Here is a 27,973-nt window from a genome sequence, read left to right on the forward strand (position 1 = left end):
AAATGTCACTTTAAATAAAATTTGAACAATACCTCTTTGGTTTGATTTTATTTCTCGTTTTAATTAAAATTTAATTTATTAGACTTTTCATCATTAAACATATTAATTAAATCTCATGCGGATATGGATTATCTAAATATAAATATCATGATTCTAAATATAAATATAAATCACTTAATTTATTTTAATTTTTTTTAAAAAAAGTTTGATTTCAATTAAAAATAATTAAAAATCTGTTATTTAAATATAAATATCAATATATTATATTTAAAAATAAACCAATTTATTATTAGCACATTCTATTGAATTTTAAAAAAATCAATTTTTTTTTTTAAAAAAAATCATCAATATATCATATTTAAAAATAAAACAATTATATTCTGATTAAATATTTTGCGTACATTTCTTAAAAAAATCATAAAAAAAAATCTTGTACGTCGTACATGCAATTACTAAATATCATCCCCTTGTGATAAATAAAAAATTACGCAACACAAATTCAACACAAACTCAACACAAATTTAACAAATTTAACGAAATTTGGCCAAAATTAACAAATTTTTACCAGAATTATCAACACAAATTGAACACAAATTGAACACAAATTTCAGTCACGATTTATTTATGTCACACCCGTGTTGTTAATAATTAAATAAATAAATCTGCATTTTATTTATGATATAGGAAACGTGACCATAAATTCTTTAAGGATATAATTTTATTAAAATAAATCAAAACTCCTATATCAAGTAACTAAAAAATATATTTATTTACGAAATATTCATTTTGTTTATCAAATCGGGGTACTATGTGAACGACACCATGTATAGACTCTATAGCTACAAAGTTATATAATTCTATCAATTTTAAGTGAGGACATCCATATAAATATGGGTTCCTTTTAGATTTAAAATCGTACCATTGAATTAATGCGAGATTTAGCGGTGGGTCTGTTAATACTTCTGCTAACAATAAGGCCTATAAATAATAAATATTTATTAATACTTTATAATAAATTATTACATAAATTGGAAAAATACCTGTCCATAACAAACACTGGTAAAAAAATGATTTATCTTACACATATCTTACACATATTGGGTACTCAAAATGTAGAAAATCATACACAAATAATACACATATCATACACATATCGGGTACTAATATATATATCATACATATATCAGGTACCTAATAGGTATACTATATATATAAGTACCCGATATGTGTATGATATGTGTATTATTTGTGTATGATTTTCTACATTTTGAGTACCCGATATATGTAAGATATGTGTAGGATATGTGTAGGATAGACCATTTTTTTACCAGTGAAAGTCCTTTGTCTGATATATAATCATTTGATTCTTCAGAATCCATTGAAATAGCTATGTCGCTAAACCATACTTTATTATGATACCTGTTTGTGGCACGCATTATGGCACCATTTTCCAGTGTTACCGATCCGTATATGTTTATTCAGGGTTTCACCAATAATTGTGAACCCATCAAGTAAATCTAGATATGAATCCAGACAACTTATAAATCTAGCAAAACCGGTCTTCATTTTATTGTCTACGGAATCTTTTTTTTCATTAAAAAATGTATTTGCATCTTGTAAAGAGAAATCAAAGAGTCTTGCAGAAAATTTACAAGTGCGAGGTGTTTTTGCTGGATTCACTAAATGTTGAGACATTCCACAGGTCGAAGGGGCGCCATTGTCCAAAATTCAAAAATGCAAATTCCCCATTTTCCCTAAAATGTGGGAAATTGTGGAAAATGCTGCATTACGCTGAGCAATTTTTTGGAATAGCATTGTTACAACATTATCCGATTTAGCAAATCTTATGAAATTTTGGGAAAATGCTACATTATATTTCAAATGTAACATTTTTGTAACATTTCGTAACATTGTTATAACATTGTCATTAAAATCAAATTTTGCTTTTTTTTTGTCAAATGTTCCAATTTTCTTGCAAATGGTGCATTTTTATGAAAATGCCACATTTTATCTCCAATGTGATATCATTGTAATAACATTTCATAAAATTGTTATAACATTGTCAATTAAAATCAAATTTTGTCAAATATTTCGATTTCCTAGCAAATGGTGCATTTTTTTATGAAAATTCTATATTTTTTGTCAAATGTTGCATATTTTTAGCAAATTTTATGTTTTTTTGGTCAAATGTTTTACTTTCGTCAGAATGTTAAAATGTTACATTTTTTTTTTGAAAATGCTCAATAATATGGCATTACACTAGAAAATGTAGCATTTCACCAAATTACACTAAAAAGCATCACAATTATCACATTTTTTGGAAAATTCCACATTACATTAAATTATACTAAAAAATGTAGCACTATACTAAATTATGCGGCATTGCACTAAAAAATACCACAATTACACTAGACAAAATAGCATTACACTAAAAAGTACCACAATTATCATATTTTTTAGAAAATTTCGTGTTATGTAACATTATGCTAGAAAATGCGGAATTGCACTAAAAAACGCGGAATTGCACTAAAAAATGCGGAATTGCACTAAAAAATGCGGAATTGCACTAAAAAACGCAGAATTGCACTAAAAACGCAGAATTGCACTAAAAAACGCAGAATTGCACTAAAAAACACAAAAAAAATACTACAATTACACAGGATAATGTAGCATTACACTTAATTACATTAAAATTGTTAGGATAATTTTTATTAAAATTACGGACATTATTAAATTTATAATATTTATATTCTAACGCATTATTTAACATTAAATTCACATTGTTAATATTAACAATGTATCAACACGATGTGTTGTTTAATTTATACAAAACCTTACTACTGAAGACTCCCTCTTTTTGTCACTATAAACAGGCGGAGGGAGCAGCAATGGCTCTCCCCCTATAGGTACTTTATGGCCTCTACCTGTTTACAGAGAGGGGCTTTTCGTAAAGTTATTAGATAGATATATATATATGTATATATATAAGTATATATATACATCTATCAAAAAAATTATAATAAAAAAAAAAAATTTTTTTCAGGGAAAATGCCCCTATTTATATAAAATTATATATCACGTGCGTCACGTGATATTACTTAATAATTACCGCAGCTTCAACTGCGGTATAACGAAAAAAAAATTAAGCTTTTTTTAGCAAAAAGCTTAATTTTTTTTCTCACGGCCTTTATTTCTCCTTTCTTTCGCCCTTTACCTTCCTTTTTCTCTCACCTTCCCCTTCCCTCTTTCTTTCACCTTCACCTTCACCTTCCCTCCCATTCTCCTTCGCCCTTTCCCCTTCTCTCTTTCTCTCCCCTTCCCCCTTTCCCTTCCTACTATTATTAACAATAACCATATTAATTATGTAATCAGCGTCGGAATCTTCCAATGAAATGGGTAAGTTTCGAAGCGTTTCGCTTCAAAACTTTTAATAATTTTTTTTTTATTTTTTAGAAGCATTTCTAACGCTTCTTATACTTTCTTTTTTTTGGTCTTTCGGTATTCGTCTTCGGAAAGCCAGGAAATGGGTAAGTTTCAAAGCGTTTCGCTTCGAAACTTATTTTTTTTTTTAATTCCTTTTAGGAAACGTTTCTAACGCTTCCTTTTTTTTTGTGTAGGCTTCCGGTGTTTTGATTTCGGGAAACGAAGAACTGAAAGGTAGCTTTTCGTTTCGAAAACTAAAAAAAAAAATAAATAAAAATTTTTTTTTTTATAAGGAACGTTTTTAACGATCCTTTATTTTTTTTTATAGGTCTTTCCGGCGTATTCAACTTGGAAAAATGAAATGGTAAGTTTCGAGGCATTCACCTCAAAACTTTTTCTAAATTCTTTTTTTTTAGGAAACATTACTGATGTTTCCTTTTTTTTTGTAGGATTTACGGTGTTTGAGTTTGGGAAATAAGGAAACTAAAGGGTAAGTTGCGAAACTCTTCGAACTCTTTTTTAAAAAATTAAATTTTTTTTTTATTTTTTTTAGGAAACGTTTCTAACGTTTCTTTTGTCTTTTTGTAGGAACGCCGGACGTTTGGATGAGTTCGAAACGAACCGGCGAGTTTCGCAACAGTGTCTTGCGAAACTTTATTTTTATTTTTTTATTAAATGAAACGTTAACTAACGTTTCTTTATTTTACTTTTTGTAGGTTCCGGACGTTAGGATGATGGAAACGACCGGTAAGTTTCGCAATGTTACATTGCGAAACTTAATTTTTTATTTTTTTTTATTATAAGAAACGACTAACGTTTCTTTATTTTACTTTTTGTAGGTTCTGGACGTTAGGATGATGGAAACGAACCTGGTCAAGTTTCGCAATGTTACATTGCGAAACTTAATTTTTTATTTTTTTATTATAAGAAACGTTAACTAACGTTTCTTTATTTTACTTTTTGTAGGTTCCGGACGTTAGGATGATGGAAACGACCGGTAAGTTTCGCAATGTTACATTGCGAAACTTAATTTTTTATTTTTTTTTTATTATAAGAAACATTAACTAATGTTTCTTTATTTTACTTTTTGTAGGTTCTGGACGTTAGGATGATGGAAACGACCGGTAAGTTTCGCAATGTTACATTGCGAAACTTAATTTTTTATTTTTTTTTATTGTAAGAAACGTTAACTAACGTTTCTTTTTTCTTTTGTAGGTTCCAGACGTTTGGATAATAGAAATCGAAATGAACCGGTGAGTTTCGCAATATTGCGAATCTTATTTTTTTAATTATTATTTTTTTTTTAAAGAAACGATACTAACATACGTTTCTTTTACTTTTTGTAGGAACGCCAGACGTTTGATGATGGAGTTCGAAACGAACCGGTGAGTTTCACAACATTGTGTTGCGAAACTTAATAGTTAATTATTTTTTTTAAGAAACGTTAACTGACGTTTCTTTTCTTCCTTCTTGTAGGAATGCCGGATGAAATTACGACCTGGACTTTGGTGAAAGGTAATAAGGGAAAGGGAATTAGGGGAATTTTTCATTTTTTTTGTTTATCTAATTTATTAAATTTTTGTTTCTTTTTCATTTTACTTTAAGGGAAAGGATAAAACGAAAAGGAAAGGGTAAAACGTAAAGGAATGGATGAAACGAAAGGGGAAAAGGGTAAAACGAAAAGGAAAGAGTAAACACAAGGGGAAGAGGAAACGAAAATAAAAGGAAAAAATGAAAAGGGAAAAGGAAAAACGAAAGGGGAAGGTGAAAATGAACGGGGAAGGTGAAAACGAATGGGAAAAACGAAAGGGAACAGTGAAAACAAAAGGAACATTTCGAAGGTATACTTCGAAATGTTTGTTTTTTATTTTAATTTTTTTCAACGAAACGTATATTAATGTTTCGTTTTTTTTATATTTTTTAGGTTTGGCGGCTCATTGGACAAACCGGAATTCAATATTTCGAAGGTATACTTTGAAATATTTTTTTTATTTGATTTTTTTTAACGAAATGTATATTAATATTTCGTTTTTTTATTTTTTAGGTTCAACGGTCTTTGAACGTATGGAATTTAACATTTCGAAGGTATATACTTCGAAATGTTTCTTTATTTTAATTTTTTTCAACGAAACGTTTATTAACGCTTCATTTTTTTCTTTTTTTTTTAGGTTTACACTGGCTTCTACTTTGGCACTGGACATTTGATACATGAATGAATTAGAGGTGCAGATTATCCATAGATTATCGTTAAATAATAATAATTGTACATTTATTAATAAATAAAATTATAATAAATTATGTGAAATTATTAAAACAGTGTTTTAAATTGTCGTAAGGTTACACTAAATTGTTTAAAATTATTACTAAATTTCACTCAATTGTCCAAAATTTCACTAAATTGTCTCTGAAAATGTTGCATTTATACCGTTTACACTCAATTGTCCAAAATTATCCTAAATTTCACTAAATTATCAAAAGTTTAGCTAACATTTACCGAAAAAATGCAAAATTCACCACAATTTTCCACAATTTGTATTACGTTTGCACAACATTGCTGAAAAATTCACCTAAATTTTCAACAGTTTATATAACATTACTAAAAATACACTACAATTTACCACAATTTGCATTACGTTTGCATAAAATTACTAAAAATTTGACTAAATTCACCACAATTTGCATTACGTTTACATAAAATTACTAAAAATTTGACTAAATTCACTACAATTTGCATTACGTTTACATAAAATTACTAAAAATTTGCCTAAAATTTACACAATTTACAATACGTTTACATAAAATTACTAAAAATTTAACTAAATTCACCACAATTTGCATTACGTTTACATAAAATTACTAAAAATTTGACTAAATTCACATTACGTTTACATAAAATTACTAAAAATTTGACTAAATTCACTACAATTTACATAAAATTACTAAAAATTTACCTAAAATTTCCCACAATTAATGATAATTTACTGAAAAATTTCTCAACATTTGAATTAGGAATTCTGTAGGAATTCCGCCATTTTGACAAAATTTGCCAAATTGTAAGACCTCCATTATCCCAAAATTGTAACACAATTTACCCCAATTTACCGGGATAATTCTCAATTTGCCAGAAAAATTCCAGGCAAATTTTGCGACAATGACATCTGTTCGACCTGTGTTCTAATAGATATTGCTTGACGTTTTATCTATTAATTTAATTTCCATCTTAAGTTATATAATAAATATATACAATAAATAAATTTCCAAATACTTACAGTTCGTAAAAGCTGAGGTTTGACATCTTTTTTATTGCTAATTCGGTAGGGTATTTTAACGAAATATTTGTGGAGACTTTCGTAAGTTTCTGTGGTATAGCCATTTATTGCGCCATAAGATCGTATTGAGTCAATAATGTGATAAACCCATGAATGCAATTTAGGCAACTTCAAATTGGAAGGAGAAACAAATTTAAAAGCCTTGACAAACATCCGCGCCCATCTATGTATTGCATCCTAAAATTTAAATGTTAATTTAATTTATTTAATTTAAATTTTCGATTTTACTAAAATTTTAATACATACATTAAATTTCTCCAAGTCACTTTCACTAAATTCTTCATATCTACTTAAAATATACATTTCATTCCAATATTCGTACAATTTCACAAGATCATCATTATTTACAAAATTATCTACTTCGTTATTATTTTCATCATATAAATTATTAATAACAAATATCATGACTTTCATCAAACTTTGATATTCATTAGCAGTTAATCTTGCAATTGACTGCAGTCCATTGGAAAAAATTTTAATGGCGGGAAAACGTGGAATTGCTGCTAGATGGCAATCTACTTCTTCAACTAATTTATTACCATTAACATGTTGCAATTTTAAGATATCGCACGTGAAGATAATTTGATAACGAAATAAACCTAAATCTAAATGATGCATTCTGTCAGGAACAGTAGTCAAGTAGATATTTATATTCCTTGATAATATAAATATTTATAATTAATATATATATATGTTATTATAATTATTTTTACTTTTGCATACTTACGGCAAATCCCAAAAAAAATTAGGTACAGATTCTATGCAAACAGATTTTTGTGTATCATTTTCAAAATATTTACGCATTTCATCATGAGTTCTTAGTATTACATCATTAACCGATAAGTTTATATTTGCAAGATTGTCCCTTTTAATTAAACAGGAGTGACATGAAAGGCTTGAATTGGAGGATTTATAAATTAAACAAAAACTTGTGGCTTCTGGCCAATCTGCAATAATAGTTGAAACTCTAGGATAAAACCAGGTATTTTCATTATTTATAAAAAGGTCTATACCATCTTTTAATAAAATAATTGGTTCTAGTAAATGACGTAAAGATTTATGAAAGGTATCACGAACCAGATCTTTATTTGCAGCTTCTAAAATTGGTAAATATCCCAAAAGTTGCTTTGCATCCTGTTTATTACGACGCCATATTGGGATATTGCCTAATGAAATATATATTGGATGCAATTGACTTTTTCCTAATGTATCTGTAGTTGTTGCATCAGAATATAAAATAATTGATAATAATTTGGAACCAGTAGGTAAGGATTCTTGCGTAGTTTTCCACCATTTTCCAGTGTTTTGTTCACTGTAAATACTTTCTCTATTATACTATAAAATAATATAAATAAATTAAAATAAATATTATTTAAATTATTGAATTAACTAATATTTACTATTTACCTCATAGTTTTCGTAAGATAGCGCAAAATTTTGTGTTATGTCAGGAACAGTTAAGATATTTTTGATGCACTGTATTAAGTTTTGATAATAAAGAAAATAATCTTTATCCTTATGTTTTGTTATAAGAACTTTACTAAATTCTAAATTAGAAAACTGCATATTATTCATAAATGCTCGTCCCTGTTCAATATTTTTTGGTAATGGTGATTCTGTAAGATTTGAATGTTTATTAAAAAAACGTATTATTTCATTACCACCTTTATTGTTTATTTTATATTTCGTTACTAATAACATTAGATCTTTATAATCATCATTAGGAAATTCTGTGCAAGTTTTGGTATTGAGATTTTTGGGTTCTTCAAAAATTTTAGGCTCTTCAGATAAATCTAATATATTTTCAAAGTTACTATCTTCAAGGCTCATCTCTGATATTGCACTTCCAATACTGTCAAATGACATATTTTGTACATTATTATCATCATCCACCTAAAATTATAAACCAAAATGAGTTAGTATAATTTGAGCTTTTTCTTTAAAAAGAATAATCTGGAATAACATAATTATTGAGCTTTTTCTTTAAAAAGAATAATCTGGAATAACATAATTACCTCAACTTTATCATTTTCATATTCACTACTTAGATTACTTCTTGTATTCATTTCACTGCTATATTTTTCACTATCATTATTATCATCATCATCTTCTACTTCTACTTCTACATTTTTTAAGCATTTTTGGGCGTGTTGAGTATATGCAAAGCGTTGACTGAATATTCGCATACAAAGGGGGCATTTGAAACTCATGTTACTAAATTAACGCGTCAAATTTGATGAAAAGTATCAATTCGCTATTTAATTTATATGAGATTATGTGTGCTAATAAAATTATATTGCAAATTCATTGTAAAAATTTAATGAATTAATTGAATGGATTACAATTGATTGAGTTATTTGAATAGACACGACTACGCAAATTTACGCATTAATAAATAGAACTGGCTGTAAGAATCTGGTGGCTAATATCGCGGAATCATTCGCAATTTTACGCATTATAGCAAAATTTAAAATATGCGAAACACTCAGCAATTTTGCTGTCGGGAACTTGCCGAGTTTGTGGATTGGCAAATCTAAAAATAAATGTAACAAGTCTATGATGTACCATATAAATATTGTTTATTATTTTATTTACTATTTCAATTTGCCGGCAACCTGCCAAGTGAATCTGACAGCAAAAGTGCTGAGTGTTTCGCATATTTTGAATTTGCTGTAACGGGCTGTAAGAATTCGGATGGCTTATTCAATCGGCTAATCATCTGATAATCAGCCGCAAATTTATTGGCTTAACACGGCAAATTACTTTTACAATAATGGACGGATGATCAGCCACAAATTTATGCGATAATCAGGTTATAAGCGCTCAAGATCACTATCAATCTGATCAGCCAAATGAGTTCACTGGCTGCAACTTTTTTTTTCCATGCATAAAAGCCCCAACATGTGTAACATGTTATTTTTTTATAAATTGGATTTGATTAATATTTCGATTGTACTATGTGCTTTTACGACGAGTTTTTTTTTAAAGTTCTCTTATGAAAGTGTTACAATATTTTTTCGTAATATCACGATGCAAAATTTTTGCATTAGTACATTCATTTTTCGTAATATTTCGCATTAGTTCATCCATTTTTCGCAATATTTCGCAAGTTTTTTTTCTTTTTTAGTATAGAATGGCGGAAATTACCTTACGACAGCTTGCCTCCTTTTTCTGAATTTCTGATTCATGTATTTCCCCCTTTTTCCTCATCCTTTTCGAATTTTCTAGTTCACCTTTTTCTCATATATTTCCTCTTTTTCTTTTTCATATATTTCCTCCTTTTTCTCATATTTTCGTTTCAAATTTATTATCATAACGGCTACAAAGCGTGGCGAGAAACGAAGAATTGACGATAATGAAAGATTTTCAAAACGTAGTACTGAGGGTAGCGAAGCCGAGAAGTTTGAGCTATAATATCCGACGATAGCGTTGATGGTATATATGACATGATATGTATCATATTTTTTATAAAAGAAATTATATAATATATAGTTAAATTATATTTTATTGTTAAAGTTAATAAAAAAACAATAGAAAAACTATTAACCAATTCGCAGATAATTTCTAAGCTTGAAGTTCTTATCACCGGACAAAAAAATCTCGAAACCCGTCTTTCGAGCATAGAAAAAAAGCTCAACGATAATAACAAAAATAATAATAATACAATAGATCCAGAGTATGTAAAGGTAATAAAGATGAATATTATTTAATGTAAACCTGAAATGCTAACCTCGTTTGATTAGGAGCTCGTTAAGAAGGTGTCGAAAATTTTATTTGAAAATTTTGTTTATCCTTCGCAAGACGAGTACAAACTCGCTACCGAAAAATATTTAAAAGACGAAAATCCAGAATTTATGCGCCAGTTCAAAAAAAATCAATGGATTATTTTTTTCGAAAAAAAAATTGCCCCAACTGTAAGTTAAAGCAATTATGAATTTTATTAAATTTCATACTAACATTTTTTTTTAATAGTTAGTACAACAACATAGAAGCATACGAGGGACGTTCACGTCTAGAGTTAAAGACGTTATGTATTCTGTTTTCGAAGCGACTGGGCATAAATTACCGTCTATTAACACTCAGGCTAATCCGTCAAAGATTCAGGAATGAAAGAGTAAGGCGGAGGTGAAAAGATGTTACAACAACCTATTTAAAAAGGTTAAAGATGGGCAACCTACGACATATATGTCGCTGATAATTGATAAGTTGCGAAAAGAAAATAAAAATCCCTCAAAAACACAAATAGCGTATGCGATTAGCATATGTGAAACGTACTTAAATCCTAATAATCAAAACATTCAAATGAGCGAAAGTATAATGAAGTCGAAGATAATCAACAACTTAGTAAGTTTTTAATTTACAATTTGCAAAATGTGAATTATTTGAATTACAGTTTATTTATTTATTTATTGATTTTTAGCAAAAGTTGGAAAATAGGGATAAATTTACACATTCAGACGATGATTCTCATGATGGTAATGATGTAGATGATGGTGGTGATAGAGCAGCTGATGATAGAGCAGGTGCGGCTAATAATGGTGTGACTAACGATGGTAGGCCTAACGATGGTGCGGCTAATGATGATGCGGCCGGAACGATGGTGCGGCCAACGATGGTGGCGGCAATCGATGGCATAGCTGACGATGATATACTTTCTATTGACTCTTATAACACGGAGGAGGAAGGTCAGTATGTAAATAGTTTATTAGAGAATTATGGGTTGCATAGGAAATAAATATTATTTTTATATATATCACACGTAATAGCATTTTTTTTTACTATAATTAATATAGTTTTAATAAATAAAATGGTTATTAATTCTTAGCAACACGGGTGTGACATAAATAAATCGTGGCTGAAATTTGTGTTCAATTTGTGTTCAATTTGTGTTGATAATTCTGGTAAAAATTTGTTAATTTTGGCCAAATTTCGTTAAATTTGTTAAATTTGTGTTGAATTTGTGTTGATAATTTTTAATTTATCACGAGGGGATAATATTTAGTAATTGTGTATATACAATTTCTGTGATTTTTTAAAATGCAGATTTCCGTAATTTTACGATATCGTATTTTCTGGCCAATCAAAATTAGGCTGATCCTTGCATGTGATTTAATCATTTAATCATTTAATCATGCACGCGGTTTTATCTTATTTATTTTTGTTTCTTATTTCTTTATTCTTTTGTTCAATATTTTTAATTTTTTTGTCTCTTCTTTCTATTATTTCTTTAATTATATACAATATATTTACATATATTTCATAATTTATTGCTTTGCAGGTATAGAAATATTTGTTTATTAATACTAATTATTTTCATTTTTTTACCTCTTTGTTATTTTGTATTGTAATACTAACAATAATATCCATGTTTCCTTTATTCCTTTTTACTTGTACTTTAATACTAACGATACTAACAATACTAACAACATGTTTATTTTTTCCTTTCTCTTTATTTCTTTATTCTTTTGTTCAATTACTTTGCAGATATAGAAATATTTATTTATTAATACTAATTATTTTAATATTAACGCGTTTTTTTTTTTACCTCTTTGTTACTTTATGTCGTAATACTAACAATACTATCTACGTTTCCTTTATTTCTTTTTACTTGTACTTTAATACTAACGATAATATCCATGTTTCTTTTACTCCTTTTACTGTTTCTTTAACTCTTTTTACCTTAATACTAACAATAATAACAATATTTTTTTTATCTTTATATCTAATACTAACGTTACTATAGCTGTTTCTCTTCTTTTTACGTCTAATAATATTGTTACTCTACTCTTTCTTTTTTTTACTTTTATGTATTCTGTATATATTAATAAATACTTGTAATTTTTTATGATTATATTTAATAAAACATACATTATATAAACTTATAGTACAGAAAATGAAGTATTATTTATCGAAATATTTTGAAATATTACGAAATATTAAGTTGTGTAAAATCACAGAATATTACAAATCGTCAAATTATGGAACATTACGCATTATAGAATTTCGAAATATTTTAAAAAGTTGCGAAATATTACGCAGTAAAATTACGGAATATTACAAATCGTAAAATTATGAAGCCTTGCATACAGTAATATTTCGAAATATTTTAAAAAGTTACAAAATATTACGCTTACGCAAACTTGCGGTGGGTCTGAAAACTTATGAAATATTATGTAAAATTACGAAATATTGCGAACCACAAAATTACGGAATATTACAAATCGTAAAATTACGAAGCTTTGCATATCGTAATATTTCGAAATATTTTAAAAAGTTACAAAATATTACGCTTACGCAAACTTGCGGCGGGTCTGGAAGCTTACGAAATATTATGATGTGTAAACTTGCGCAACTTTTCGCACTATATAATTTCCTGATGGTATCATAAACTGATTGAGAGTAACTATGAGGTAGTCGAGGACTACTATTTTGTTCATTCTGAAGAGGAGGAGCTTATAGAGGAAATCATCAATGAAACACGCTATAATGAGGAAAATCTTGATGGCCAGCGGTTAACTTTCAATGATATACAACAAATCAGGGCCGCTATTCAAGCTGACCAAGATGAATATGATGATTTTATCTTACAGCAAGATACGACTAACGGGACACTTTCCTTCGGTTTTTCCCAGTCATCCACGAACTTTGGAGGACCATGCCCCAAGACTTGCAGAGCTTAATATTGAGTTGTGTAGGGAATGTCTCATGCCTGTAAGCCCAAGTGACTTAACGGACAAGTTGTGCAAGGACTGCGCTTCCTAATGATCAGTCCTCTCAATGGTCGGTCATCTGAATAGTTACTTAATTTAAATAATTCTTTTTTACATAAAGAAAGATAGCCATGTCAACATCAATTATAATAAACTAGTGCCAAAACTGTGGAGTAATCACTCCAAAAACAGCACATAGAGGATTATCCAGCGTGTTATACAGATAGATTATAAAGAAGATTAGCGACAAGAGTGAACCTTTACAAGCCTTGGAACTTGCCAGGAATAAGTTGGTTCAGATTATCCGTCGGGCAAGTAATGCAGATTTTACGCAATTATTCACACAAAAACTGAATATGAAAATTATGGACGGAAATTCATACGATGATACTAGGAAATGACTTCTTGAACAGCTTATAGCCATTGGATGTGACAGTGGGGAAATTGCCTTATATCAGTTCTTACAGAATACATATTCAGATGGTATTGATGAACCCTTTACTACATTCTATGAGAATTATGTAAGTCATGTAAGAAATACGACTAAGAACTTTGCTTCTCGAGCCTTAGGAGCTATTGCTAAAAGCTAGGATGCTACGAATTAACTTCGAAGGACGTAAAAAAAGTGCCATGATTCTTAGGGCTTCTGCAGAAGAACTTCGCGAGATGGGTTGCTAAAGCAACCAGATTCTTACAAAATACTATTGATCCTTACTCGTAATGCTCGACGGTCCATGTGGCCCTTAGAAAAGATCTGTAAAAGGACCCCGATGCCTTCTATTATTTTTTTATTATCCAGAGGGTGACTAGACTTCAGGACTTCATATTGAAAGAATAACTCCTTTACGGTCTCAGGTTTTGGAATTTCAGTCTTTGTGGTTCTACCCATACTTTTGCTAAGAATTTTTGGAAGTCTGATCTCAGAGTTTTACCAGATAGTCTGTAGGCTTCCCGAAAGACGTACTTAATCCAGGTATCTGCGTTCTTAGCTATAACACCAGATACGAGGAGGTGTTTTCTCTCTTTAGGCGATGGAAATACCCGAGCAAACTCGATTAGCTGGAAGGACTTTTTTGCTTCAGCTACGGCTTTCTGGCTATAAGGACTAAACTTCGATCGAACTGGGTTCAAACTCAGATCAAACTGAGATCGAACTGGGTTTAAAATCGGATCGAACTGAGATCGAACTGGGTTCAAACTTGGATCGAATGGGGATTGAATTGAGATCGAACTGAGACTAGTATCCCATCTAACCCGAATAGATAACAGATCGTTCTTGGATCTTCTGAGATCGAACACTACAAAATTACGTTGCAGAGTAAGGTCATCGATTACTGGAGCTAATGACTCCGATTCTTCTGTATACTGGCAGATAATCCTCTTAGTATCAGTCAGACTTCCATGGCCTCCATGCAGGGAGATGTAGTTGACATTTTCACGAATAGCCTTGGGAATGGCGAAGAATCTTTAGGCTACATAAATACATGAAATATTTTTGTGTCGTCCGTATGTAAAGAATCCAGTGATGAGATCCTAGGTTTTTTTAAGTGCGTCCATCAGATCCTCGAAGATTACCACAGTTTCCTAGATAGGGTCAAAGTCCTCAACATTTGGAATCTCACTATAGGTTACTGCGGTAAACAGAATTTCTTCTTCAAAAAAAAATCATATACGACTGCCCACTTCAGTTCATCGAGATATCTGCCGACTAAAAGTACTGTGTCACATAATATATATTTTTCACCATCTGCTTTTGCCTTCTTGTCTCCCATTAACAAATTAATGATCATAGTTGTCTTATCCGAGTCTGAACTTCCTGCTACAGCAAGACGGAAAGGCCATGATGGGGCAAACTCATTACCTTGTCTTGAGTCGGTCGTGTACTCATCCAAATTGTATACATAAAGATCCATTTGAATTTCATTCTAACTTAGTTTAAATATGATGTCGACATTGACACCAATTGCAATTTATACTCCTTCAGAGTCTACTGGACCGCCTCCTAGGGATTTGCGTGATATGAATAATATACCATTAGTTGCGGTAATCAAGGATCTAACAGATTTTTTAACTGTCAGTGATCGCATGGTTGTTAATCGAGATGTACAAAATGCAAACCATCGTCTTAAACATGCTCTTAATTTATTAATTCATCACTGTAGAGAAACATACGAAGAACGCGATATATTAAAAGCAGAACGTGATCGATCTCAAAAAGAACGCGATGAATTACAAGATAAACTCGAAGTTTAAACAGGTTTGTTAGGTCTTACACAAGATGAGCTAAATATCGTACAAGATACTATTACTGGTTTAGAAGCTAATTTGGCTGAATTGGAACGTGAGTTTGGTGGTATGCGGATGTCTAATCGTCGTCTTCAGCAGCAATATAATCTTATGAGAGGAGAATGTAATAGAGCTATAGGTGAACGTAATAGAGCTTTAGGCGAGCATAATGTGGCACGAAATCGGCTTGTATATGCCAATAATCAGGTTCTTTTTGGAATTCGGACATTGGGACGTCTTAAGAATCAACTTTTCCAACAAATAGCCGCTCTGCGTATCCAAGTACAATAGTTTCGAATTAGACAATTAAACCCTCCTCCATCTCCTCTCAACCATCCACAAAATACGATATGGCTGCCATTGGTATAGCTGCCCCCATATTTCATGGTCGGGAAGATAAAGATCTTAATCTTTTTATTGATAACTTTTTAGGGTATATTAATACCGTTAGTATTGATCTATTGGATGATGCCGGTGCGCCTCCTGGTCGGATGAGAGCGATGGGAGTTCTTCGTAGCTATATGAGAGATGAAGCAGCGAGGTGGTTTGATGCAGAACTTACTGGAAAAAATTGGGAACTCTCGAGTATTCGGTTAGTGGCTGCTGCAAATGGTGGAGCCAGTGCCACTCATCGAGCATTTAGGGCTTTGGCTATTCCTGAAGTTGCTAATGGATTACATGTTGGTACTTACTTATCCGGGTCTGATGCTGATGCATATTCAAGAATTGCAGCTAATGCGGTGGTAACCGTTGGAGATGCATTTTTCCCATCACGTGCTGATATCATTAGAACGAATTTTAAAGTTGAAGAGTAGTGGAGACATGCGGGCGGACGTCCTACTCATCAACCCGTTAATGGGTTGGGAAATCACGGAGGTCCATTTAATGCTGCTGTCCAGAATCAACCGATAGTCTTACATAGGATTCTCCTGGATCAAGCATTTATGCATATGCGCACAAATTTTCTAACCTGTGTAAGAAAGACTTCAGATACAATTTAAGTAACCTTTACCGGGAACAAGGTGAACCTGTTCGATCTTACTATAAGCGAGTTGAGAGGGCTGGGGATATTGTAGGATATAATCAAATCATAGTTACTGACCAGTTTTATAGAGGACTTTTGCCAGAAAACGTTATTGAAGCTTCTAGAATCGGGGCGGCACCTCTTAATATATTAATCGATAGATTGAGTGATCTTGAGCGATGAAAGGGTGAAATGTTCTATGGATTACAAAGGCGCCAGGGTATTGAAAAGGCTAAAAAAGAGGAATTGGCTGGCTATACTTATCCTGTAACTCCACACGAAGGTGCTGTAATACAAAGGTCAACAGACGTTATTACTCAAGAACGATTACATGAATTACTTAAGGCACAAGCCGAAGAACTTACCAAGAATTTCTAGGCGCAATTTAAACAATTACAAGTATCTAAGGCAGTTCGTAAACCACCAGTCTATAGACAACAGATTAAACCTGTTCGGCCAAAGCCACAGCCACGCATTATCCAACAAAAAAATGATGATTATCCTGATCCCGATTGGGATGATCCATTACTTGATGTTGGTAATGACCCTAATGCTCTTGGGTGGATTAGGGAGGATGATCAACATGTTATTGATTTTATTATGGGATATGAGACGTCTAAAAGATTTCCAAAGCGACTTCAGAAGGCTAAAGATAGACGCGATGATTTGGAATTAGCCCGAGCAATGAGAAACCTTGATCTTAATAATGATGCTATGAATATTGATACTAATACCGTGAGTTTTGATGACTTGAAAATTGTTCCCGATGAGGAAGGTGGTTTTCGGATTTGTGCGGTTCGAAGTACAAAAAAAAAGTAAACTCAGATAAGGGCGTAAATATCTCAAAACTTCTTAAATCAGCTCCAAAAAATCAGTTAAAATGACTCCTATTAAGATCCCTTTGAAGGTTACTAGTAGTAAGCCTACACTTATAAAAGCTGTCACCAAGAATGATTCATTAAGTTTATTAAAGTCTGCAGATTTTAGGAAATTACTCCGCAAGATTCTTCGGGAAGAGTTAAAGTCTGTTTGTAAAAGTACGGAAATTCTGGAGGATCTAGTTAAGGAAAAACAAGAAGAGGATATCAGAAAAGATGACCCGATGGATATTGACATAGCTTGTTTGGAGAATATTAAAGATCTTTTAGTGCTGGATGGGAAGGTCAATGGGAAAACGATTCAATGTTTAGCTGATACTTGTGCTAATGCGTCTTTTATTCAGAGGGAAGCCGCTGAGGAATTAGGGTTGGATATCGACAAAAGTATTACACATAACATATCTGGTGCTCCAGGATCTGGTAGGACATTCAGCATGGTAAAGGGTGTGTCAATCAAACTAACCCCTGATTGTGTAATCACTGAGAATCTCGCGGTTTTAAGCGATTACAAGCATAGGGAGATTGGATTGAGCCGGACGTGTCTGAAACGTTACAATTATGATGTCCATGAATCACGCGAACATATTGCCTTTACCTGTAATGGGAAGAATGTTTTTATCCTGATAGTTTCTGACGTGAATCGAGAAGACAAAAAATAGGGAATATTTATTTTTTATTCCCAAAACTTGCGAATTAAATCAGGGACATCCTCCTCCAACCAGTTAGCAGGTTCCCAAGTGGCTTCTGTATCTGGGTATCGCTCCCACTTGACTAGGTACTGGTCTTGACCCTTCCTGATGCGATGCTGGAGTATTCGCTCAGGTACAAATCTTTCGGATTGCCCTCTTATCACGGAGTCAGGTGGGGGATGTTCATTTTCTAGAACAACCTACAACTCTTTTCGGGTATACACACATCTGGATACACCTAGTCGCCCGTGTGGCCCATCAAGAAGATACGTAGGAGGCTGTTCAGGTGAGAGGATCATTTTTTTGATAACACAGATATTGGGATTCCATCTTATGTCTCCTGTACGAAATTTTCCATGGAGTTTGTTTCCGAGTACTGAAATAGGTTCGTCTAACTTTACTCAGACACGCGTTCTATCAGAGAGAAGTTCTGTCTTTTTTGACGCTTTAGGTGACCCAGTCGGAATGTCTGGAGGATTTCTTTGCCAGATTTCATCTATTTTATTAACTACATCACGGAAATCTTCTGACCATTCCACGGATGTCACCCCAGTTTTCAACTCATGTGCAATCATTCGTTTTAGGAGAGGCTCCTGGATCGCTTGGATAGCTCGTTCAGTGTATGATTGCTATTTGTATCTTTCCGGCTTTCCAAACCTCATCATCACCCCTAGGCTGTTCAGGAAAAAATCACGTACCTGATCATTGGTGAATTCTGATCCGGAGTCTGTCTCCATTTGATGTATTAGTGGCTTAATACAATTTCTTCTGTAGATTTTAACAAATCCATTGAGAACCCTATTTGCGGTTTTATCCTTTAGGGGTTCTGCGTCGATTCGTTTACCTGCGACTTCCACCACTACGAGGAAATAGTGGAATCCTTTGGGTTGACTGGCATCTCTGCGAGATATGCCTGATGCGTTGCATTTGGTTTCCATACAACTACTCGTAGACGCTCTGATAACTTCTCCTTTAAGGGCTTTTTGTATAGGTTGTAGTGCTCCTCACCTTTTAGAATTCGTGCCGGTACTCCAGATAGACTGTAGTACTTGTAGTAATTCTCTAAATGTGACATATTACGACAAATTAAAGGAAAGATTTCAGACTTCAAATTTCAAGATGACACGATTTTACTGTCTAAAGTGTAAGAAAGAAACTGAAACTGCTAGTGAAATACAAGATATGACCACAAATGGGCGTTATCAACTACATGGTGACTGTGTAATTTGTGATATGCATAAGAATACTTTTACTGGGATAGACTGGGTTATCAAAAAGAAAACCAAGGAGAAGAAAAAAGAAACCACGGCCAAAAGACATCAGACGGTTTATAATCAGCAATGCAAAAAACTTGGGCAAAAAATTTTAGAAGCTGATGACGCGTGTAAACAGTGTATTGATAAATGCCTTAAGGAGGCAAAAAAAAGGAAGATGGATTAGTACCGCCTTCTAAAAGTATTCCTCATCATCTGAGTCATCGAGAGATACCTCTTCATCATCTGATTTATCATCCGAGTCATCAAAAGTATGACCTTCTTTAAGCAATTGGATGTTGTACGTCATTTGAGTCCATTTCTTCCAGTCAGACTCTTGCGTTATAAAGTCACACCTGAGGAGGGATTTTTCTACTACTACCATCCCTGCAAACCTGGTGTATTTTTTCTGATCGGCTTCAATGAAATTATCAACGGCTTTCCTGTAGTGGTCTACCACCCTGTTGTATGCCTCCTCAGCTTCTTTATGCCGCTTCCACAACTCGGCTTTACAACAGTTGTACCAGAGTCTGTTAATCTTGAGATGTTTTCCGAATTCTTTGACAGGAAGGTTTCTGACCATCTCTACTACTATGTCGGGGTCATTGAGGGGTGAAGCCTGCATTTGGATCCATTTATGGATTCCATAGATGTCTACAAGATCGAGACTAAGGTCTTCGGCAAGAGAAGTGACTGCATGTAAGTTTATCATTGTATATTACTTATAGTTACCTAATCTTCAATTGCCGAATATATTTTTTCCAAAGATCCGTGCTTCTATACGGTTATCCTCCTGCGGTTCTCCAGACCTTCTAGGGGCTATTGACCTACCTGTTCACTCGGTTTGCTGTCTCACTGCCTCCAATAAGAAAATGAACGGAATCCTGAATCTGTTTCAGATGTCATCAGCAAGTTTTAAACAGGCGTATAAAGTGTTGAAAAACGCCATGTGTTGCTCAACGCCAAAAAACGTAGGAAAACGAACCCTTTGTTAATCAACGCCACTTAAAAACGTTGAAAAACGTGTAAATCAACACTCATTTAAGTGTAAAACTACACATAGTAAAACAATGATAGTTTAAAAACGTGTATACATGTTATAAAAACGCGTATATTGATATTAAAAACACGTATAGCAACAGTATTTTTTTAGTCATCGTACGATAGTTAACTTTAATTGTAGTATTAGTAATTTATTAACATATACTGTATATTATTGTATATTATTAACATATAAAATTTAATTGTAAAATATTGTATATTTATTTATAAAATACAGTACAATACAAATAATACAAATACATTATCTAAAGAAATTAACCTCTTGTTATAATCGGATTGCCGCGGATTTTTAAGCGATCAACGTACTAAATTTCCATTGACAAAGCGCCCCTGGTGACACAACCATAACAAGGTGAGTTTCAAATAAGAAAAAACAAAAATTAAAAGTTTCGTTAACGAAACTTACACAATCTTATCCAATATTCCAAAAACTGACCGAAGCCTACAAAAATAAAAGAAATATTAGAAAATGGTTTATATTAAAAAAAAATGAAAATAGAAGTTTCGTAATTACGAAACTTATGATCTGATCGATCCAATATCAATTAAAATTAGGAAAGTTTCGTAATAAAATGTTACGAAACTCACCAATCTTTAGCCCAGAATCCCGAAGCCTACAAATAAAAGAAATATGGATGTCAACAATACGTTTTCAATAAAAGAAAATACAAATAAAAATAAGTTTCGAAAATCTGCGAAACTCACCGTTGACCCAAACTGAAATCCAAAACCTACAGAAAAGAAAAAGGAAACATTAATTAACGTTTCCTAAAAAAAATTTAAAGAAAAGTTTCATGTTATATTATGAAACTTACTCATTTCCCTATAAAGAAAAATCCAAGTACCAAGCTGACCTACGAAAGAAAATCCAGAGCCGAAAAGAATCTACAAAAAAAAAGAGAAACATTCAGTTAGAACGTTTCTTAAAGAAAAAAAACAAAAAAAAACGGAAGTTTCGTAACGAAATGCACGAAACTTACCGTTTCATGGCCCGTATCCAATCCCATACTCTTGAACCTACAAAAAGAAAAAGGAAACATTCAGTTAGAACGTTTCTTAAAGATATTGTTTCATGACGAAACGAAACTTAACTTTACGTTAGCCCTTATCCAGATATCCTGAAACCTAAAAATAAAGAATAAAGGAAACGTTAATAAGCGTTTCCTAATAAAAAAATTTTTAAAAAAAAGCTTTGTGCAAAATTACCGCGTATCTAATACCGGATATTCCCAAACTACAAAAATGAAAGGAAACGTTCAGTTAGAAAGTTTCCTAATAAAAAAATTAAAAAAAATATAAGTTTCATTTTTAACGAAACTTACCATTTTAAACTTTCAAACTCAACTTCCGAACCTACAAAAAAAAAAATAAAGGAACGTTAATAAACGTTTCCTAATAAAAATTAAAAAAAATTAATTTTATGATTCGAATCTTTAAAACTTACCATATTATCCAAGATTCGAAGTCGAAAATTCCTACAAAAAAATATCATATAGAAACGTTAGAAACGTTTCCTAATGTTTTTTAAAAAAGAAATTTTTTAAAAAGTTTCGAAGTGAAGCGTTCACTTCGAAACTTACCGTTTTCAATATTCTGGAACGAAAACGAGCCAAAAGACCTACAAAAAAAACAAAGGAAACGTTAGAATCGTTTTCTTATAAAAAAAAAGAAAAAAAAAATTTTAAAAGTTTCGAAGTGAAACGCTTCGAAACTTACCCTTTGTATTCCCCGAAAGACCTACAAAAATTATAAAGGAAACGTTAGAAACGTTTCCTTATAAAAAAAAATGAAAAAAAAAATATTTTTATAAGTTTCAAAGCGAAACTTACCATTTGCATTTCCCGTTTCCCAAAGAAATACCTACAAAAAAAACAAAGGAAACGTTAGAACACTTTCTTATAAAAAAAATAATAAAATTTTTTCTTAAAAAGTTTTGAAGCGAAACGCTTCGAAACTTACCCTTTGCACTTTTGCACTTTCCCGAAAGACCTACAAAAATTATAAGGGAAACGTTAGAATCGTTTTCTTATAAAAAATAAAAAAAAATATTTTATAAGTTTCGAAGAGTCGAAACTTACCCTTTGCATTTCCCGATTCCCAAAGAAATACCTACAAAAAAACAATATAAAGGAAACGTTAGAAACGTTTCTTATAAAAAGAAATTAAAAAAAATTTTTTTTTAAAAAGTCACAAAACGCTTCAAAACTTACCCTTTCCTCCGTTTTCCAAAAAAAAACCTACAAAAAAATAAAGGAAACGTTAGAAACGTTTCCTTATAAAAATAAAAAAAAATTTTTTTTTAAGTTTCGAAGCGTAAAAATTACGCTTCGAAACTTACCCTTTTTCCTGTTTCCCAAAAAAAAGACCTACAAAAAGAATTTAAAGAAACGTTAGTAAACGTTTCTAAAAAAAAATTAAAAAATAAATGAAGTTTCGCAACGTTCGTTGCAAAACTTACCATAATATTCGAAATCCCGTTTAGAAAAAGAAATCCGCAGACCTAAAAAAGAAAGAAAAACGAAACGTTAGTCACGTTTCGTTAAAATAAATTTAAAAAAAAATTAATTTTATGGTGCATATCACCTAAACTCATCAATAGTCCGAATTTTTATTTTATGATGATCATTACTAAATTAGGATTTATTACTTCTAAATAAGGCAATAGTCTAACTTTATTTAGTAATTAAAATTTTGATCACAATTTATTATAACAAATAAATCAATATAATTGGTTATAATCAATATCACATGATAGAATAATTCCGAAATTTTCTCATTTATATATAAGTTAATATAGAGATATATAAAAATATGCTAACTTTAAACTTTAATAACTTTTGAAATATGTTAGATAAAGGAAAAGTAATCCGATAATTTGAAAGAGAAGAACTCAAAGTGTAATTTTATCAGTTTACATTTTTAATTATCATATAATTTTAACAAGTAGTTAGCTTTTTAAAATCACTAATTTTATTTGATGAGTTTAGGTGATATGCACCATACCTGTCCGTGAATCATCCAGGAAGCCGCGGTCCTAAAAAAAATAAAAAATCGAAACGTTAGATACGTTTTGTTAAAAACAAACAAAATCAAAAAAATTTTGAAGGTTTACCTTCAAAATTCCCATCCGTGAGCCATCCAGAAAGCCGCGGTCCCTAAAAAAATAAAAAATCGAACGCGTTATACGTTTCGTAAAAAAACAAACAATTAAAAAAAATTTTTAAAAAAAGAAAAAAATAGTATTAGAAACGTAAAAACGCTTCGTTAAAAAAGAAATATAAATCGAATCGGAGCGTTAGCCAACGTTCGATTAAAAAAAATGAAAAAATATTACGAAACATTAAAAACGTTTCAGCAAGTTAGCCAACGTTCCGATTAAATAAATTTAAAAAAATTATTTCGAAAACGTTAAAAACGCGTTTCGTTAAAAAAATGAAATAAAAATAATCAGAACGTTAGCTAACGTTCCGATTAAAAAAGAAAAAAAATTATTAACTTAAACGCGAAAACGGTTTAAAAAGCGTTCAACGTTAAAAAAAATGAAATAAAAATTAATTGGAACGTTAGCCAACGCTTCCGATTAAAAGAAATGAAAAAAAATAATAATTCGGAACATTTTTCAACGTTCTGATTAAAAAAATGAATAAAAAAAACAATCGGAACGTTAGCCAACGTTCTGATTAAATAAATTTAAAAAAAAATTATTTCGAAACGTTAAAAACGTTTCGTTAAAAAAATGAAATAAAAATAATCGGAACGTTAGCCAACATTCCGATTAAAAGAAATGAAAAAATTATATTACAAAACGTTAAAAAACGTTTCGTTAATAATTTTAATGAAAAATTTAAAAAAAATTATTTCGAAACGTTTTTCAACATTTCGTTAAAAAATGAAAATAGTTTCGCAACGTTTCGTTGCGAAACTCACCAAACTTTTTTCCGTAAAAGGCTCATATCTCCGGAATTAATGACCTTATATTACGGAATTTATCAACTTATTACATTTTCTGTGAATGGATCCGTGAAGGCTCATTTTTACGGAGTTTTTACAGAAATAACGGATAAAACTTTTATAAAGGAAAGGGGAGAAAGGGGAGAACGAAAGGGAAAAGAACGAAACGAAAAGAAAGGGGAGAAATAAAGGGTAATGGGAAAATGAAAGGGAAGGGGAGAACGAAGGGGAGAACGAAAGGGTAATGGGAAAACGAAAGGGAAGGGGAGAACGAAGAGGAACTGAAAAGCAAAAAAAAATTAAGCTTTGCTAAAAAAAGCTTAATTTCTTTTTTTGCTATCGCAGTGGTAATCCAGTATCACGTGATACATGTGATATAGAGTAATTATAATATTGCCGAAATGATTTTTTTTTTAAATACTAATTTTAATAAATGTATATTATATTTAAATTAAATAGTACAGTGGTTAGATCGTGAGATATGATATTGTAAGTTGAGGTAATCAGTTCAGTTCCTAAGGTGAGTAAAAATAAATAAATAAATATAAATTATATGCGTTAATATACAGTGCGTGGAACAACAATGTATAATGTGTTGAACTATACATTAGAGTTGAATGACGCGTATATTAACATTATGTGTTGGTATACTCCAGTATACGGGTGTTGATTAATATTGTAAAACGCGTTGAACAACTAGCTGGTGTTGATCAACGCGTATACTGGTGTGAATCAACACTTTTCAAACTTGCTGATGGTTTCAGAAGTTTCAGATCTGGGGGGTAAAATCAAAACTTTTTCTAGGGGGTTTGTCCTCGCCTGACTTTTACCAAAATTGCTGAAACATCTGAAACATCGAAACACCCTTTCTGATTCTCTCTTATTTTCCTCTCTTTTCCCTTATTTTATCCTTTTTTGCTTATATTATTATGTTTCAGATCTTGTTTCATATTGTTTCAGATATATAGGGATTCCCTACCCCACAGAGGAAGGATGTAGGTACTGCGAGGCCGTGAGGCCGAGGTGGGGTGAGCGTAGCAAGACACACTACCAGCCTGATGACCCACTCATCTGATTCTTTCAATTCCTCCTCCTGAGCCTTTCGAGATAAGCACATTTTTCGTATTGGTGGTGAGAGCTTAGACAATAGCTGATCATATGTTTCAGATTGGCTAAATTCTAGAGGTAAGATTGCATTAGTATCACTGGCCAACTTATGCGAAGCGCCTCTCAGCTCATTTACCTGTTTTTTTTTACCGGTAAATCATACCCAGTCCACATATTATTTTCTTCATCATAGCCATCCCCATCATTTTCCTCACCATCTGAATCAGGAGGAACTATTGGTTTAAGAGGCGTAAAATATGACCGAGTGAAATTAGATTGAGCTATCAGTCTTTTTGGACAACTTCCTTTGCTATGGCCCATTTCCCCACAAATTCCACATTTTCGTATGTAAGCTTGTTTCTGAAATAGATCAGCTAACTGATTTACATTATTCTGAGTTTCCTCAAGCCCTTCTTCAATCCTATCAAATCTAGCAGAATTATTGTTTCGCTGTGAACGAGGTCTTTGAAAAAGTTTTACAGGATAATCTGAGTCTAAATCTTCCTTACTTAATAAGCCTATTTCTTTTAAGTATTCTGATACATAATAATTCTTGAGACCTTCCTCTGTTTTCAATGAAGATGGTGGACCTCTCGGCTGTCTAATGGGTTCAACAGTTTGTGGAGCAGGTACTTGCGTTTACTGAGTCATTTGTGATTGTAATTCTGTAACTTTCTTTACTAATGCCTGGTTTTCAGTTTTTTGTTATGCCAATGCATTTTGAATTGCTTTTTGCATATCTTCTAAAGAAATTCCTTGCTGTTGCAGTGTTGCGGGGCTGAAATGGGTGAAAGTTCATATATTTCTTGAGATGCTCGATTAGATACTAGAGGGTCAGGTAATCTATCTCTTTTATGTCTTACTATTCGGCATAACTCTATCTCATAAAGCTTTTTAGCTAATTCATCCAATGGCAAATGTTCACCAATATCCTCAGCTTTTTCAAGCCATGGGAGTGAAAGCGCATCTAAGAACTTTCTACGTAATTCTTCAGGTCTATAGTTAGTTCGTCTTCCTATTCGTAATAATTTTCTATACAATTCATCTATAGTCATATTCCCCTTTCTAATTGTTCCATACATCAAATCCCGAAGCTCCTCCTCCACTGTAGGAAAATGTGTTTTTAGCCACCATATGGCTTGACCAAAACAAATACCAGCTACAACCACTGTGGTACCATTATTAGCATTTGGTGCATTAACAGCAATATTAGCAGGACGACCACCTACTATACGCCAATCTTCATCCCAGGGATCTTCTACAGCTCTCAACTTGACTATTGCAGTTTCTGGTTAGCCAAAAGCTTCATTCAATACTTGATTTCCTATTTGACCTGCATTTCGCCCATTTACTGCTATTAAATTAGCCTGCCCTGTATTATCAAGTAAGTTTGCTAATTCCCAATTCTGCTTTGTAGTAATCTCTTCGTCAAACCATTCTAAGACTCTTCCTCTTATACAGCCTCTTAAATATCCTATAGCTACTTCTCTTCCTGTGGGTGGACCTCCTGCATTATCTGCTAGATCTACTCCTTGGTTTTGCAGATATAATCTTAGTTTCACTAGAAAATCTGAAATATTATCATCCCAGTCAAAAAATGGTTGTGGAATTCCTGCCATGTTTATTTGATTTGGTGGATTATTCTGTAACGCTAAAATTTGTCCCTGCAAATTTAAACTATTCTGGCGCTCTGCTTGAGTCTTATTTTTCCATTTCTCATATTGCTCATAGAGCCTGTCACGATTAAATTCTAACAGACCTATATCCCCTCTACTTTGCTGTAAGTGATGGGCATTTTGCTGATACAGCAATTGTAAGGCAAATTTTTCCTGTAGCAATATACCAATACGGGTTTGCTTTCCTGTTATATTATTTAACATTCTATTTACTTGATTTCGAGCATTGGTCCGCAACTGATAAAGATCAGCAATAACCATTTGTTCTACTTCTTCAGCATTTTGCCTTCGTATAATTTCATTATCACGCTTAAATTTCTCGCATCATAGCCCTTCTTTTGCTCACGGACTAAATCCTGATGCCAATTATTCTCTTTTCGGTGAATCTGCCTTGTCGCCCTTTTTATTTGATCAGCTAAGATTTCTCTACCTGTTGTTGTATTATTCAGATAACTATCTATAGCATTTGCTAGCTCTGTGATTGTGACCATATAATCATCAGGATTATACAAGTCCGGAGAATTACCTCTTTCTGGTGAATTTTTTCGTGATGAGATAGTCCTGATCTGGCATCGCAATTTCTCT

The 27,973-nt window shown here is 32.0% G+C and overlaps 6 protein-coding genes across 6 annotated transcripts; 2 read left to right on the top strand and 4 right to left on the bottom strand.

Annotated features, from left to right (window-relative positions):
* Positions 1–753: 753 nt before the first annotated feature.
* On the bottom strand, positions 754–1,695 carry OCT59_021436 (uncharacterized protein; the record flags this gene model as incomplete). Its single annotated transcript, XM_066146520.1, has 2 exons — positions 754–978; positions 1,420–1,695. 2 exons carry the CDS (start codon positions 1,693–1,695, stop codon positions 754–756), a joined length of 501 nt encoding a protein of 166 aa, XP_066005648.1.
* A 3,459-nt stretch (positions 1,696–5,154) lies between these two features.
* Positions 5,155–5,628, top strand: OCT59_021437 (uncharacterized protein; the record flags this gene model as incomplete). Its single annotated transcript, XM_066146522.1, has 4 exons — positions 5,155–5,264; positions 5,348–5,390; positions 5,468–5,508; positions 5,592–5,628. 4 exons carry the CDS (start codon positions 5,155–5,157, stop codon positions 5,626–5,628), a joined length of 231 nt encoding a protein of 76 aa, XP_066005649.1.
* Positions 5,629–11,054: 5,426 nt separating this feature from the next.
* Positions 11,055–11,487, top strand: OCT59_021438 (uncharacterized protein; the record flags this gene model as incomplete). Its single annotated transcript, XM_066146523.1, has 2 exons — positions 11,055–11,096; positions 11,173–11,487. 2 exons carry the CDS (start codon positions 11,055–11,057, stop codon positions 11,485–11,487), a joined length of 357 nt encoding a protein of 118 aa, XP_066005650.1.
* An 8,301-nt stretch (positions 11,488–19,788) lies between these two features.
* OCT59_021439 (uncharacterized protein) lies at positions 19,789–20,304 on the bottom strand (the record flags this gene model as incomplete). The annotated part of the gene is made up of 1 exon (XM_066146524.1): positions 19,789–20,304. One exon carries the CDS (start codon positions 20,302–20,304, stop codon positions 19,789–19,791), a length of 516 nt encoding a protein of 171 aa, XP_066005651.1.
* Positions 20,305–21,056: 752 nt separating this feature from the next.
* On the bottom strand, positions 21,057–23,115 carry OCT59_021440 (uncharacterized protein; the record flags this gene model as incomplete). The annotated part of the gene is made up of 14 exons (XM_066146525.1): positions 21,057–21,096; positions 21,243–21,268; positions 21,360–21,385; positions 21,470–21,539; positions 21,635–21,671; positions 21,747–21,779; positions 21,861–21,888; positions 22,235–22,272; positions 22,371–22,391; positions 22,484–22,514; positions 22,614–22,643; positions 22,733–22,763; positions 22,865–22,891; positions 23,113–23,115. The coding sequence occupies 14 exons, from the start codon at positions 23,113–23,115 to the stop codon at positions 21,057–21,059; spliced, it is 441 nt and encodes a 146-aa protein (XP_066005652.1).
* A 2,436-nt stretch (positions 23,116–25,551) lies between these two features.
* OCT59_021441 (uncharacterized protein) lies at positions 25,552–27,331 on the bottom strand (the record flags this gene model as incomplete). The annotated part of the gene is made up of 4 exons (XM_066146526.1): positions 25,552–25,777; positions 25,849–26,309; positions 26,576–26,988; positions 27,046–27,331. 4 exons carry the CDS (start codon positions 27,329–27,331, stop codon positions 25,552–25,554), a joined length of 1,386 nt encoding a protein of 461 aa, XP_066005653.1.
* Between the last annotated feature and the right edge of the window lie 642 nt (positions 27,332–27,973).

The sequence above is a fragment of the Rhizophagus irregularis genome, chromosome 30, assembly GCF_026210795.1.
Source record: "Rhizophagus irregularis chromosome 30, complete sequence".
In the NCBI taxonomy this organism is placed as follows: Eukaryota; Fungi; Glomeromycota; class Glomeromycetes; order Glomerales; family Glomeraceae; genus Rhizophagus; species Rhizophagus irregularis.